This window comes from Eriocheir sinensis, chromosome 37 (genome assembly GCF_024679095.1).
Source record: "Eriocheir sinensis breed Jianghai 21 chromosome 37, ASM2467909v1, whole genome shotgun sequence".
In the NCBI taxonomy this organism is placed as follows: Eukaryota; Metazoa; Arthropoda; class Malacostraca; order Decapoda; family Varunidae; genus Eriocheir; species Eriocheir sinensis.
This window is the reverse complement of record NC_066545.1, coordinates 11721571-11736791: the sequence shown is the minus strand read 5'-3', so window position 1 is coordinate 11736791 and position 15221 is coordinate 11721571. Positions and strand designations below refer to the sequence as shown.

General features: G+C 44.2%; 1 protein-coding gene across 1 annotated transcript in view; it reads right to left on the bottom strand.

The window, feature by feature from the left end:
- The window catches only part of LOC127008243 (uncharacterized), a 91925-nt gene that overhangs the window by 16517 nt on the left and 60187 nt on the right, over positions 1–15221 (bottom strand). Inside the window, exons 5-6 of the mRNA XM_050879987.1 lie at positions 12854–12955; positions 4838–4954 (exon numbers count right to left, since the gene is read on the bottom strand). Coding sequence (XP_050735944.1) covers positions 4838–4954; positions 12854–12955 — 219 coding nt within the window. The remainder of the gene's footprint in view (positions 1–4837; positions 4955–12853; positions 12956–15221) is intronic.

The following is a 15221-nucleotide window of genomic DNA, read 5'->3' as shown; positions in this document are numbered from 1 at the left end:
AATCAAAACTGTTCATGATCAAAGAAGATACAGTTACAAGGACCGTAAATGTTGACAAGTAAATTCAGACCCTGGGAGCAGCGAGTAGTGGGCATTTTTTATTATTGTTTCCTTTTTTTGTGCCCTTGAGCTGTCTCCTTTGTTGTAAAAAAAACGGATTTTCATAGTCCTCCTGTGGCTTCCTTTCGTTGTACTTTATTTGTTCCTCTTTCTTTTTTCTCATCTTTTTTTTTTGTGTGTGTGCGTGTCTGTGTGTGTGTGTGTGTGTGTGTGTGTGTGTGTGTGTGTGTGTGATCTAACCCTCTTGGCGGTGCTCCCCTCACTCACCAGTAGTGTAAGTTAAGGGTAGTAATTTCCTCTTATTTCTCTCTTTACTGTAAAATTTCCATGTCCCTTTCTTCCTTAAAGGCACATGGTGTTCTAACTATTTCCTGCCGGCACGTTGCCGGAGGGAGAGGTGGGTGGGGAGGAGCCTTCATCTTTTCTGTCCTGTCCTGCCACACGTAAATTACTAGTAGTAGCGGTAGTAAACAGACACCCTCGCCATAGACCGATAGGTCTTCTGGTGTCTGTTCTTCCTATGTATCTCCCTTCACTTCCCTTCAACCATGCACCTCCCTTCACTAATATATTTTTCCACTAACGTAATTGCACGAAAATGGAATAAGTTCCCCCTCCCTCTCTCAGTGAATTAATGCAATACGATTGATTCATTTAAATACAAACTCGGCCGCCATTTCCTCCGCCTTGTTATTCGCTTAGGCTGAGAGGCTGGCGACGCCTTGGTAACAGTTTGATGTCGTTTCACTGAGGTTTAGGGACAGGGCGACTTGTGTGCGCCATATGGTCGTGCGTGGTCTGAATATCCATGTAAATCTATGTAAATGTCTCGTGTATCTGTGTGTGTGTGTGTGTGTGTGTGTGTGTGTGTGTGTGTGTGTGTGTACGTGCGAAGGGTACCACTAAAAGCTTGTAAATCCCTCACCCCTTGACTGCAACGTACACACACACACACACACACACACACACACACACACGGGGAGAGACAAAGAATGGTTCCCTATATGTATTTTGGAGAGAGAGAGAGAGAGAGAGAGAGAGAGAGAGAGAGAGAGAGAGAGAGAGAGAGAGAGAGAGAGAGAGAGAGAGAGAGAGAGAGAGAGAGAGAGAGAGAGAGAGAGAGAGAGAGAGAGAGAGAGAGAGAGAGAGATGGAAATTATTGTCCTCGCGTCTATTCTAGTTTGGAATTCGAAATAGGTGAAGGCGGTGGAGTGGAAGGAGGAGGAGGAGGAGGAGGAGGAGGAGGTGGAAATGACATAAGAGGGGTAAGAGAAGGGTGTGAAGGAGGTTGAGGAAGATGAATTGAAAGGGGAAGGAGGAGGAGGAGAGGGAAGAGGAGGAGGAAGATCAGAAATATAGGAGAAAAAAAAGGAAAGAAAATTAAGAGAAAGAGGATGATGATGATGGTATACATATAAACCATGGTGGTGATAATGATGGTGGAGGTGTTGGCGGAGGTGATGATGGTGATGATAATGAAGACGGTGAAGCAAAGAAGGATTAGAGCGTGTAAAGAAGAGAGGAGGAGAAAGGAGGGAAGAAAGAAAATAATGATAAAGAAACAGAATGGAGAAAGGAAAGTGTGGAAATAAAAAAATAAAAATCGGAAAAGAAAGAAAAAGAGGAATGAAGGAAGGAAGGAAGAAGAGGTGGATAGAAAGGAAGAGAGATAAATGAAAGGTAAAGAAAGGGAAGAAAAGAGAGAGGAAAAGGATGGGAAAGTAGGAGGTGAGGGAGTAAAGGTGAGTGACAGAGAGAGAGAGAGAGAGAGAGAGAGAGAGAGAGAGAGAGAGAGAGAGAGAGAGAGAGAGAGAGAGAGAGAGAGAGAGAGAGTGTGCTGAAACTGTCCAAAGAAACTTCGCGAAATTCAACACGTGTTTCAAACAGTTTCTCTCTTACACACCTTCCGTCCCTTCTCTCTTTAATATACACTCATGCATAACCATAAGTTCCACATCCCCTACAACAAGGAATCAATAGGAGAGAGAGAGAGAGAGAGAGAGAGAGAGAGAGAGAGAGAGAGAGAGAGAGAGAGAGAGAGAGAGAGAGAGAGAGAGAGAGAGAGAGAGAGAGAGAGCAAATAAAAGGAGTTTCAGTGAAATATGGCAAAACTTAACGAGGGAAAAATGGAGGACAAACACACACACACACACACACACACACACACACACACACACACACACACACACACACACACACACACACACAGATACGCTCAGAAAAAGAGAGAGAGAGAGAGAGAGAGAGAGAGAGAGAGAGAGAGAGAGAGAGAGAGAGAGAGAGAGAGAGAGAGAGAGAGAGAGAGAGAGAGAGAGAGAACAAAATCGATAAGGCTGTTCTACCTCTACGCCAGCAAGGTATTACACAAGATCTCTTCAACTATACGAGGTCGGTGCAGCTTCGTCAAAAACTACAACCTCTTCTAATGGGTCTTTAACGTTACCGAGGGAAGACTTTAATTAACCCCTTGAGAATAACATAATTTACACTTTAATTGATCCCTTACTCCAACATTTTTAAACATCTCTGGGCTTACACAAATACCCAAGTTCAAATTTATCTCCAACTGTTTTTTTTTCTTTTTCTAGTCAATCTGTTACGTTATCAAGGGAAGACGTGAATCAAACCCCTTAGGATAACATAAAACAAGCCACGCTGTAATTGATTCCTTACTCCCATATTCTCAAACATTCTAGGGGCTAACACACCCACGTTTGATAAGGCTTTCGTAGAGGTTGTGTTAGTATTTCCACGGGGGGTAGAATTATGAACCTAGTGATAGTTTGACAAGGCTTTCGTAGAGGTTGTGTTAGTATTTCCACGAGGGGTAGAATTATGAACCTAGTGATAGTTTGACAAGGCTTTCGTAGAGGTTGTGTTAGTATTTCCATGGTGGGTAGTTTTATGAGTCCAGTGATAGTTTGACAAGGCTTTAGTAGAGGTTGTGTTAGTATTTCCATGGTGGGTAGTTTTATGAGTCCAGTGATAGTTTGACAAGGCTTTAGTAGAGATTATGTTAGTATTTCCATTGGTAGTTGTATGAGTCCAGTGATATTTTGACAAGGCTTCTGCACCATGAATGTAAAGAAACACACTTATCTTCTTTAAGGCTTTCATAGAGGTTACTTTAGTATTTCCATGGTGGGTAGTTTTATGAGTCTAGTGATAGTTTGACAAAGTTTCTGCACCATGAATGTGAAGAAACGCTGATGAGAACCCGATTCATCTCCTCTGTGGCCTTTGAAAATTGTTGTTGTGAGAGCCGAAAGCGTGTGAGAGAACGGATACAAAGTTGCACGCTCAGTGAATCGCAAATCAGTCTTCATACACGAGATTCGAAGTTGTCATAAGAAGGATCAGAATTTTTACCTTATTGAATCTGTATTTTTAGAGGCGGGTAAACTTCACCTCGTTTTCTTTGATGAAGGGGAAACTCGCTTATCGAAGAAAATAGGAGAGAGGAGAATGTCATAGGTAGGGAGGAGAAAGCGAGGAAGAGGTGACGAAGGCGTGGAGGGGAAAGATAAAGGTGAAATAGGGTTACCGGGAAGAGAGAGAGAGAGAGAGAGAGAGAGAGAGAGAGAGAGAGAGAGAGAGAGAGAGAGAGAGAGAGAGAGAGAGAGAGAGAGAGAGAATGATTTAATGAATTGGACTCTAAATACAAATCACCGCCCAAGAGAGAGAGAGAGAGAGAGAGAGAGAGAGAGAGAGAGAGAGAGAGAGAGAGAGAGAGAGAGAGAGAGAGAGTTTATTTCTAGCCATTACGTGTAGTTATTTGACATTTAAGATTATTTTATTCTAAATGCCAGCTATTACGTTCTCTCTCTCTCTCTCTCTCACCTTTAAGGCGTTTGTCTGTTGAAACTTAAGGAGATTTCACACCTGCAGCATCTCACCGTTAGAGCGAGAGAGAGAGAGAGAGAGAGAGAGAGAGAGAGAGAGAGAGAGAGAGAGAGAGAGAGAGAGAGAGAGAGAGAGAGAGAGAGAGAGAGAGAGAGAGAGAGAGAGAGAGAGAGAGAGAGAGAGAGGGCAGGGTCAGGCTTCATATCTTCCAATTAACATTCTTCCATTTTAAGTTTTTTCTTCTTCTTTTCCTCTTCGTTCAAAATGTTTTCAATTGATTGATTTTCATTCTTGTTTTTTTTATTTCTTCTATTTTCAATCATTTTCCGTATTTTCTCTCTCTCTCTCTCTAATTATTCCCTTTCACCAAATTAACTCCCTATTTTTCTTCACATTACAGGTTTTCTTCTCCCCTTCATCTCTTTCTTCTTCCTCCCCTCTTCCTCCTCCTCCTCCTCCTCCTCCTCCTCCTCCCTCCCTTCTTCTGGATCATGTTTCACTTACGCATAAGCTCCATATTCTTCCTTATTCCTGTTTTTCGTTTTTCATTTTTACGTAATCTTTTTTGTTGTTGTTGTTGTTGTTGTTTTTATCACCTTTATCATCACCATCACCACCATCACTATCTCCACCATCTTTTTCCCCCTTCTGCTTCTAGTCACCATCATCACCATCACCACCAAGAATCACCACTACCACCAACACCATCACCATCTATACGTCTTCATCATCTTCACCACCACAACCACCACCTCCTCAACCCTTACATCACCACTTCTATACCACTCACCACTACAACACCACCACAATACCACCACCACCACCACCTTCATCACCATCCTACCCCCACCACATCACAACCGACTATCCCCTACCAATACCCCCCTCCCCCACCATCATCACCACCACCATCATCACCATCACCACCACACACCTGCAAGTGACTCTCGAAGGCCGTCACGATGTCAGAGCCCAGCACCAGCGCGAAGTGTGTGGTGATGACGAGGCTCAGCGCTGACTTTCGCCTCAGTGTCTCCGGGCGAAACTTTACCTGGGGAGGAGAAGGAGAAAAAGAAAGGTTACACAGGTGAGCGAGCTGGGAAAAGAGAGAGAGGGGAGAGAAAAGGGAATTTGGTCAGGTAAGGGAAAGGTGAGAAAAAGAAAAAACAAAAAGAGAAAGAGAAAAAAAAGTTACACAGGTGAGCGAGTAGGGAAAAGAGAGAGAGAGAGAGAGAGAGAGAGAGAGAGAGAGAGAGAGAGAGAGAGAGAGAGAGAGAGAGAGAGAGAGAGAGAGAGAGAGAGAGAGAGAGAGAGAGAGAGAAAAGGGAATTTGGTCAGGTAAGGAAGAGGTGAGAAAAACAACAAAAAAAAGAAAGAAAGAAGGAGAAAGAGAAAAAAAATACACAGGTGAACGAGTAGGGAAAAGAGAGAGAGGGGAGAGAAAAAGGAATTCGGTCAGGTAAGGAAGAGGTGAGAGAAAGAGAAAACAAAGGGAAAGAGAGAAAAAGAAAGGTTAGACAGGTGAACGAATAGGGAAAAGAGAGAGGAGGGGGAGAGATAAATGGGAGGTTGGTCAGGTAAGGTAGAAGAGAGAGAGAGAGTGAAAAGGGGAGTTAAACAAGTATGTGAGATGAAGAGAAGAGAGGTGAGAGAGAAAGAGAAAACAAAGAGTAAGGGAAAAGAAAGGTTAGTTAGGTGTGTCAGAGGTGAAAAGAGAGAGAGAGACAGAAAGGGAAGGTTAGGTTAATTATGCGAGAGGTGGAGAGAGAAACAGAAAAACAGATAAAAAGGAAAGAAAGGTTAGGTTAGGTTAGGTGTGCGAGAGAGAGAGAGAGAGAGAGAGAGAGAGAGAGAGAGAGAGAGAGAGAGAGAGAGAGAGAGAGAGAGAGAGAGAGAGAGAGAGAGAGAGAGAGAGAAGATGGCAAAGGTTAACAGGTGCAGAGAGAGAAAAACAGAGAGAAAGAGAACGGGAGGTTAGGTTGTTAGGTGTGCCAGAAGAGAGAGAGAGAGAGAGAGAGAGAGAGAGAGAGAGAGAGAGAGAGAGAGAGAGAGAGAGAGAGAGAGAGAGAGAAAAGGGGGGAAGGTACCAGATGTATAATAAGGAGGAAGAGAAACAAAGGGAAGCTTAGGTTAGGTGAGAGAGGTGAAGAGAGAGAGAGAAAGAGAAAGGGAGGTTACTTGAGTGAGAAGGGAGAAGAGATAGGGAGAGAAAAGGGAGGTTCGACAGACGTGGGAGGTGAAGAGAGAAAGAGAAAAGAGAGAGAGGGAGAGAAAAGGGAGGTTATAGGTTAGGTGAGAGAGAGAGAGAGAGAGAGAGAGAGAGAGAGAGAGAGAGAGAGAGAGAGAGAGAGAGAGAGAGAGAGAGAGAGAGAGAGAGAGAGAGAGAGAGAGAGAGAGAGAGAGAGAGAGAGAGAGAGAGAGAGAGAGAGAGAGAGAGAGAGAGAGAGGAAAGGGAGGTTATAGGTTAGGTGTGCGATAAGATAGCGAGAGAGAGAGAGAAAAAAAATAGGGGGGGGGGAGATAAGGTTAGCAGGTGCGTGTGTGTGTGTGTGTGTGTGTCTGAGAGAGAGAGAGAGAGAGAGAGAGAGAGAGAGAGAGAGAGAGAGAGAGAGAGAGAGAGGGAAAAGTGATAAGATAGCGAGAGAGAGAGTATATGTGTGTGTGTGTGTGTGTGTGTGTCTGAGAGAGAGAGAGAGAGAGAGAGAGAGAGAGAGAGAGAGAGAGAGAGAGAGAGAGAGAGAGAGAGAGAGAGAGAGAGAGAGAGAGAGAGAGAGAGAGAGAGAGAGAGAGAGGATATTAAAGCAAACTCTACATTAACTTTGACAGACTCTCGGGACTGAAGTTGACCCGAGTGAGGGAAAATAGAGGGGCAGGGGGGGAGGGGGAAGGAGGGAAAGGGGGAGAGAAAGGAGGGAACATGGAGAGAAAAAAAAGGGAGAGGGAGGGCAAGGGTTAAGATTAAGGGAGATTAAGTGAGAGGAAGGAAGTTAAGGAGGAAAGCAGAGGAAGAAAAAGGCGGAAGGAGGAAATTAGGAGGAGGAGAGAGAGGAGGAAGAACACTTAGAGGAAGGAAGAAGAGAAGGAGGAGAGGGTAGAGGAAGAACGCTTAGAGGAAGGATTTGGGAGAGGAGGTGGAGGAAGAAGAAGTGAGGGAAAAGGAGGAGGAGGAGAGAGAGGAGGAAGAACGCTTGGAGAGAGGAAGGAGGAAGAGAAGGAGGTGAGGGAAAAGGAAGAGGAGGAGAGAGAGGAGGAAGAACGCTTAGAGGAAAGATTTGAGAGAGGAATGAGGAAGAGAAGGAGGTGAGGGGAAAGGAAGAGGAGGAGAGAGAGGAGGAAGAACGCTTTGAGGAAGGAAGAAAAGAAGGTGAGGGAAAAGGAGGAGGAGGAAGAACGCTTAAAGGAAAGATTTGGGAGAGGAAGAAAAGGAGGAGTGTGAAAAGGAGAAGGAGGAGGAAGATTTAGCTGTAGATGATGATGATGATAATGGTGATGGTGGTAAAGAAGAAAGGAAAGGAAAAGGAAGAGAAAAAAATAACAATAGGAAGAAAGGAAAAAAATACGAATTTTCTCAGAAGGATAAAGAAGGCAAAGGGGAGAAAAAGACGAGGAAAAGGAAGGGAAAGGAGAAAGAGAAATGGAAAAGGGGAAAAAAGACGAGGAAAAGGGAGTGAAAGGAGAAAGAGAAATGGAAAAGGGGAAAAAAGACGAGGAAAAGGAAGGGAAAGGAGAAAGAGAAATGGAAAAGGGGAAAAAAGACGAGGAAAAGGAAGGGAAAGGAGAAAGAGAAATGGAAAAGGGAAAAAGACGAGGAAAAGGAAGGAAAGGAGAAAGAGAAATGGAAAAGGGAAAAAGACGAGGAAAGGAAGGAAAGGAGAAAGATAAATGGAAAAGGGGAAAAGACGAGGAAAAGGGAGTGAAAGGAGAAAGAGAAATGGAAAAGGGGAAAAAAGACGAGGAAAAGGAAGGGAAAGGAGAAAGAGAAATGGAAAAGGGGAAAAAAGACGAGGAAAAGGAAGTGAAAGGAGAAAGAGAAGGGGAAAAAAGACGAGGAAAAGGAAGGGAAAGGAGAAAGAGAAATGGAAAAGGGGAAAAAAGACGAGGAAAAGGAAGGGAAAGGAGAAAGAGAAATGGAAAAGGGGAAAAAAGACGAGGAAAAGGAAGGGAAAGGAGAAAGAGAAATGGAAAAGGGGAAAAAAGACGAGGAAAAGGAAGACAAAGAAGAAAGAGAAATGGAAAAGGGGAAAAAAGACGAGGAAAAGGAAGGGAAAGGAGAAAGAGAAATGGAAAAGGGGAAAAAAGACGAGGAAAAGGAAGAGAAAGAAGAAAGAGAAATGGAAAAGGGGAAAAAAGACGAGGAAAAGGAAGGGAAAGGAGAAAGAGAAATGGAAAAGGGGAAAAAAGACGAGGAAAAGGAAGGGAAAGGAGAAAGAGAAATGGAAAAGGGGAAAAAAGACGAGGAAAAGCAATTGAAAGGAGGAAAAAATAATTGAAGGGGAGAGGCGGAACAAGAAAGTAAAAAAAGATGAAAAAAGTAGGCAGATAATAAATGAAGAAAAGGAAATAGGAAGAATAAATGAAAAGAAAAACAAGAAGAAAACAAGACCATTAAGAGGAGGAGGAAAAGGAGGAAGATGGGAAGAGAGGAGGAGGAAAAGATAGGGAAAGCAATGGGAGAAGAGGAGAAAGGGAAATGGAAAAGGGGAGGGAAAAGACGAGGAAAAGGGAGAAAAAAGAAGAGAAAAATAATGGAAGGGGAGAGGCGGAACAAGAAAGTAAAAAAAGATGAAAAAAGTAGGCAGGTAATAAATGAAGAAAAGGAAATAGGAAGAATAAATAAAGAGAAAAAACAGAAGAGAAAGAAGACAAGAAGAAAATTAAGAAAACAAAAAAGTGAAGCCTACTAATCTTTTCCCTTAATTAGCAGCACTCACCTGCCCGTCTCAGGTAACCCAGACTTTGTGGAACGTAATTACGCCGAAATACATTAATTACGCAGGTGTAATAAGCTCATACTGGCCTTTGATAACCCTCCTTTAATTTATGTCATTATTATTATTAGTGGTATATTTTTTCATTGTTTTTATTTATTTTTCTTTATTTTTTTTATCGTGGAATGTTTAAAGGAAGGGAGGAAGCAGAGATGGAGCGGTTAAAAGGAAGGAAGAAGGAAGGAGAGAAGGAAGGTAGGAAGAGAGGAAGGGGGAATTAGAGAAAGACATGGAGAAGGGAGGGAAGAAAGGAAGGAAAGGAGGAAGGAAGGAAGGAAGAGAGGAAGGGGGAATTAGGAAAAGACATGAAGAAGGGAAGGAAGAAGGAAAGAAACATGGAAACATGGAAATGCAGGCAACAGAAAGCCTATTGGCTCATTACGAGGTCGCCCGCTTGGGTGATTTAATCTGCTCGACCGCCACTTGGGGCTTGGTGAGCAGATGAAAGCACCTCGATATTGAGGAGCAGATGCGAAGCCCCTCGTTATTCAGTTTACTCCCGACGCAGCGAAATGACGGTCGATTCTATATTTGAAGGAGTTGATGGTATTCGCATTTACTACTTCTGAGGGAAGATTGTTCCAGTGGCGGATGACTCGGTTTGAAAAGAAACTCCTTCCAATGTCTGTGTTACATCGACTCGACTGAATGGGAAGGAAGGGAAGGGGAATGAAGGGAAGGGAAGCTGAAAGGGGATGAAGAATATTATTATTATTATTATTATTATTATTATTATTATTATTATTATTATTATTATTATTATTATTATTATTATTATTATTATTATTATTATTATTATTATTATTATTATTATTTTTGTATGCCGCACGTTATTCTCTCTCTCTCTCCTCCTCCTCCTCCTCCGCCACCTGTAAAGGAGAACGTAAGATTATTTAAGAGGCATGAAGGAGGCAGGAGGAGGAATGGGAGGAGGAGGAAGAAGGGTGGGGGGGGGGGGCAGAACGACTCTCCGGGGGGCGTCAGGTAAAGGGTCACCTGCTTGGGGGGGGGCGGGGGGGGGCACAGAGGGGGGAAGGGGAGAGGAAGGGGGGGGGTAATAGTTTATGAGCGCTCTTGCTGCAGTTAATGGTGGCTGGTGAGTAAGAAGAGGAGGAGGAGGAGGAGGAAGAAGAGGAAGGAATAGGAGAAGAAAAATGATAAAGAAGCAGAAAGGAGAGGAGAAAAAGTAAGTGGAAAATAAGGAGATAGAGGAAGAGGAGGAGGAGAAGGGTGAGAAGGAAGATGGGAAGAGGGAAGAAGGCGTAAAAAGACTGGGTTAAGGAATAGGAGAAGAAAGGAACGGGAAATGGAAAAGAGGGGGAAAGTGGAAGAGAGAAAATAAAGGAAGGAGGAAGGAATTAAGAGGAAAATAAAGGGAAGTAGTAAGGAGGAGGAAAAAGAGGGGGCTAGGAATGTTAAGAGGAAGGAAAAGGAAAATGGAGATGAAAAGAAAAGAGGAAGAGAAAACATACAGGGAAAGGGAAACAAGAAAAGGAGAAGGGAAGGGAGGAAATGAAGGAGACAAGAAGGTGGAAGAAGAAGGAGGAGGAAGAGGAAGAAGAGAGAACATCTGAAATTGAAAGGATGATGGGAATTTTTAGGAAAGAGAGGGAAAAAAAGAGGAAAATAGAGAAGAAAACAGGGGGAGGAGAAGATATGAAACTAAGGGAAGGGAGAAGAAGATTGAGGTAAAGGGGAAGGAAGGAAGGGAAGAGAAGGGAGAAGAGGAGGTGAAGGGAAGGAAGGAAGGGAAGAGAAGGGAGAAGAGGAGGTGAAGGGAAGGAAGGAAGGGAAGAGAAGGGGGAAGAGGAGGTGAAGGGAAGGAAGGAAGGGAAGAGAAGGGAGAAGAGGAGGTGAAGGGAAGGAAGGAAGGGGAAGAGGAGATGAAGGAAGGGAAGAGAAGGGGGAAAAGGAGATGAAGGGAAGGAAGGAAGGGAAGAGAAAGGAGAAGAGGAGATGAAGGGAAGGAAGGAAGGGAAGAGGAGATGAAGGGAAGGAAGGAAGGGAAGAGGAGATGAAGGGAAGGAAGGAAGGGAAGAGGAGATGAAGGGAAGGAAGGAAGGGAAGAGAAGGAAGAAGAGAAGGGGTGACGTGTATTATTCTTTTCCTTTTCTTTCTTTCTTTATTTATTTATTTTTTCCATCTTCTTCATTCTCATACTTCCCTCATGCCCTCCCTTCATCTCTTCCTCGTTCCTCTTCCTCCCCTCTTCCCCTCTTTCCCCTTCTTCCTTATGTCTTCCTCTCGTCTCTTTTTCTCTCTCCCCTCTCTTTACCTTTCATCCTGTCCTCTACGTGTTTTACCTGAGCTCTTTCTCCCCTCACCTTTCCTCCCCTTAACCCTTTTTTCTCCCCTCTCCCCTCTTTTCTCCTCTCCCTTCCACTCTCCCGTCTACCTTCCTCTTTTCCCTCTCCCTTTCCCTCTCCTTTACTCCTCTCCCCTCACCCCTTCCTTTCTCCCCTTTCTCTCCCCTTTTCTATATACTTCTAATAGTCCTTGTTCCCTTTCTCTCCCCTCACCCGACTTGTTTTCATCCTCTCTTCCTCCCTCCCCATCCCCTCTTTTCCCCTCCCTCTCTCCCCTCCCTCTCCCCTCTCTCTCCCCTCTTTCTCTAGTCGTCACCCCGTGTTAAACAAATACAAAGAGTGTTTTAAATTCCCCTCAGAAAGTGGTTTGAAAAAGTTGAATAGGTCACCTCTCTCTCTCTCACAAATCATCCCTTTTTTCATGTTTTTCCTCTCCTTCGTTTCCTCTCTTTCCTCCCTCTCCTTTTCCTCCTCCCCTCACTTGTCCCCTCTTTCTGCCCTCTCGCCCTGCATTGTTCTCTACCTCTCTCTCTCCCTCCCTATCTCCCTCTCTCCATCCATCCTTCCTTCCCCTCCCTCCTCCATTTTGCCTCCATTCACGCTCTCATTCTCTCTCCCTCCAACGCACTCTCCTATCTCCCTTTCTCTTTCTCTTTTTCTCTTTCATGTTATATCCGTTTTTCTGCCCTTCATCCCTTCCCTTCCCTTCCTTTCCCTTCCCTTCCCTTCCCTTCCCTTCCTTTCCTTTCCTTTCCCTTCCCTTTCCTTCCTTCCTTTCCCTTCCTTTCCCTTCCCTTCCCTTCCCTTTCTTTCCCTTCCCTTCCTTTCCTTTCCCTTCCCTTCCCTTCCCTTCTCTTCCTTTCCCTTCTCTTCCTTTCCCTTCTCTTCCCTTTCCTTTCCTTCCCTTCCCTTCCCTTCTTTTCCCTTTGACTCCCACAACTCCTCCCTAAGCTTCGTCCCCTTACACCTTCCTCCCCTTTCTCTCCCCTCACTCTCTCTTCACCTCTCCCAAACTTCCTCATCTCCTCTTCCTCCTCTTCCTCCGAATCGTTCAACATCCTTTCATCCCTTCATCCCAATAAAATCTCTCTCTCATTCTCCCTCAGTCTTTACCTTCCCCATTCTCCCTTTCCCCTCCTTTCCCCTCCTTTCCCCTCTTTCCCTACCTTTTCCCCTCTACCCCCTTTTCTCCCTTCACTCTCTTTCCTTTTTCTCTCCCCGTCTCTCTCTATCTTTCTTCCTCTTTCACTCTCTCCCCCTCTACCCACCTCTCCTTTTTCTCTCCCCGTCTCTCTCTACCTTTCTTCCTTCTCTCCCCACCTTAATTTCTCCCTCCACTCCCCCACCTTTCCTTTTTCTCTCCCCGTCTCTCTCCACCTTTCTTCCTCTTTCCCTCTCTCCCCCTTTACCCATCTTTCCTTTTTCTCTCTCCGTTTCTCTCCACTTTCCTTCCTTCTCTTTCCCTCTCTCCCCCTTTACCCACCTTAAGATTTCTCTACCTTCTCTCCTACTCCTACGCTCCCTCCCCTTCCCCTCTCTCCCCTTCTCTCCCTCTTCCTCCTCTTTCTCCTCTCCTTTTTTCCCCCTCTTATCTTCCTCCTCCTCCTCCTTCTCCTACTACTACTACTACTACTACTACTACTCCTTCTACGTTACCTGTGTGAGTTGAGAGAAGGCGAGCTGGATGAGGCTGAAGGCGGACAGGATGCAGGGGTAGCCTACGTCCCACATTACGGACCCCAGGAAGCCGGGCATCACCTGTGGGGGAGGGAACGGGGGGCGGTTACTAGGGGGCGAGCTGGGGGGGGAGGGGAGAGGTAAGATGGGAGGGATTGTGAGGGGAGAAGGATGGGGTGGAGTGATGTGTTGGTTGTGTAAGAGGGAAGGGGAGATGGAAAGAGGAGGAGGAGGAAGAAGAGGCAGAAGAAGAGGAAGAAGAAGAAGAAGAAAATCACATAGATGTAGAAAAAAAAAGATGATACTGAAAAAGGGGAATGATTAGAAGGAAAAGAAGGAAGGAGAAAAGAGAAAAAGGAGGAGAAAGAGGAGACGAAGGACTAGAGAAAGAGGAGAAGAAGAAAGAAGAGCAAAGAAGAAATTGAGAGTAGGAGAAATATAAGAAGGAGGAGGACGAAGAAAAGGAAAAGGAGGAAGATAAAAAGGAAGAGGACTAGAGGAGGAGGAGAAGAAATACAGAGAAGGAGAAAGAGGAGAAGGAGGAGGACGAAGAGAAGGAAAAAGAAAAAAGAGGAAAGAAAAAGGAGAAAGATAAAAAGGAAGAGGAGGAGGAGGAGGAGGTCGATGGTGGTCCTGAGGGAAGCAAGGATAGAGGAAAAGGAGGAAATTAGGATGGAGAGGTGTCAAGGGAGAGAGAAAGAGAGAGGGAGGAGGGAGGGAGAAAGGGAGAGGGAGAGGGGGAGAAGGTGAGGAAGGGAAGAAGGTAATAAAAGAAGTAAAGGAGGAGTAAAGAGTTTCTGGAGACCACGAGATGGAAGGAAGGAAAAGAAGAGAAAGAGAAGGAAGAGGAAGAGGAGATAAAAGAAAAGAGAAGGAGGAGGAGGAGGACTAGGAGAGAGAAGAAAATCAGTAAAAGAAGAAAAAGAAGAAGAAGAATAGATGATAATTTAAAAGGAGAGTGATTAGAAGAAAAAAGAAAGAAAAAGAAAAGGAGAAGTTTAAGAGGAGATCCAGAAGTGGAAGAGGGAAGGAGAAAACGAGGGAGTAAAAGAGTGAGAGGAGGAGGAGGAGGAAGAGGAGGAATAAGAGGAGGACATCTGAATATGATAGGATGAAGGAAAAATGTTAGGGAAGGAATAGAGGAAGGGAAAAAAGGGAGGAGAAAAGAGGGGAGAGGGGAAGGGAGGGGAGGAGAGGGATGGAAGGGAGAGGTGCCTGAAAGTTACGAGCTGGAGGAAAAATTTGAGAGAGGAAGGAAGGAAGGAAGGAAGGAAGGAAGGGAGAGAAGGAGGAGGGGAAAAAAAGTAGGGAAAGGATGGATGTCTCAAGAAAGTGACAGATTGAGGGGAAATATGAGGGGAGGGAAAGGGTGGGGAAAGGGAGGAGAGGGGAGAGAAGGAGGGACGGGGAGGAGAGGGAATGAGATGACTAAGAGGCTTTTAAAGAGAAAGTTTATATATACATTTTTTCTACGTTACTTAAGAAACTTTGTGAATTTACAGACACTTTATTTTCGTTCATATTTTTACATGTTTTATTTAAGTTTATTCGTGTGTGTGTGTGTGTGTGTGTGTGTGTGTGTGTGTGTGTGTGTGTGTGTGTGTGTGTATGTGCGTGTGTAGGGGTGGGGTGGGGAGGGCTGTGTGGAATTAGAGGAGAGACAGACAGACAGGTAAACAGACAGACAGGTATACAGACAGACAGGTAAACAGACAGACAGGTAAACAGACAGACAAACAGACAGACAAACAGACAGACAGGTAAACAGACAGGCAAACAGACAGACAGACAAACAGACAGACAGGTAAACAGACAGACAAACAGACAGACAGACAAACAGACAGACAGGTAAAGAGACAGACAAACAGACAGACAGGTAAACAGACAGGTAAGCAGACAGACAAACAGACAGACAGGTAAACAGACAGACAAACAGACAGGCAGGTAAACAGACAGACAAACAGACAGACAGGTAAACAGACAGACAAACAGACAGACAGGTAAACAGACAGACAAACAGACAGACAGGTAAACAGACAGACAAAGACAAGGAGACCATTCACATCATTTCATTTTCATTATTTTCCATTTTCTTTTTCTATGATTACAACTTACAATAAAAAACAAATCCCATTATTTTTCTTACTTTTCATTCATAACTTATTTCCTGACTTCATTTACTTCTATTTTTATTTTTCTATGATTACAACTCACACAAAGAATAACAACCACAATCTTAGTTTTTTTTTTTCTTTTTCCTTTTTTTTTCCTTTTCATTCATAACTTTTCCTGATCTTTCATTACTACTACTCCTTACTCTTTTATCACTCTCTTCAACACTTGGAAC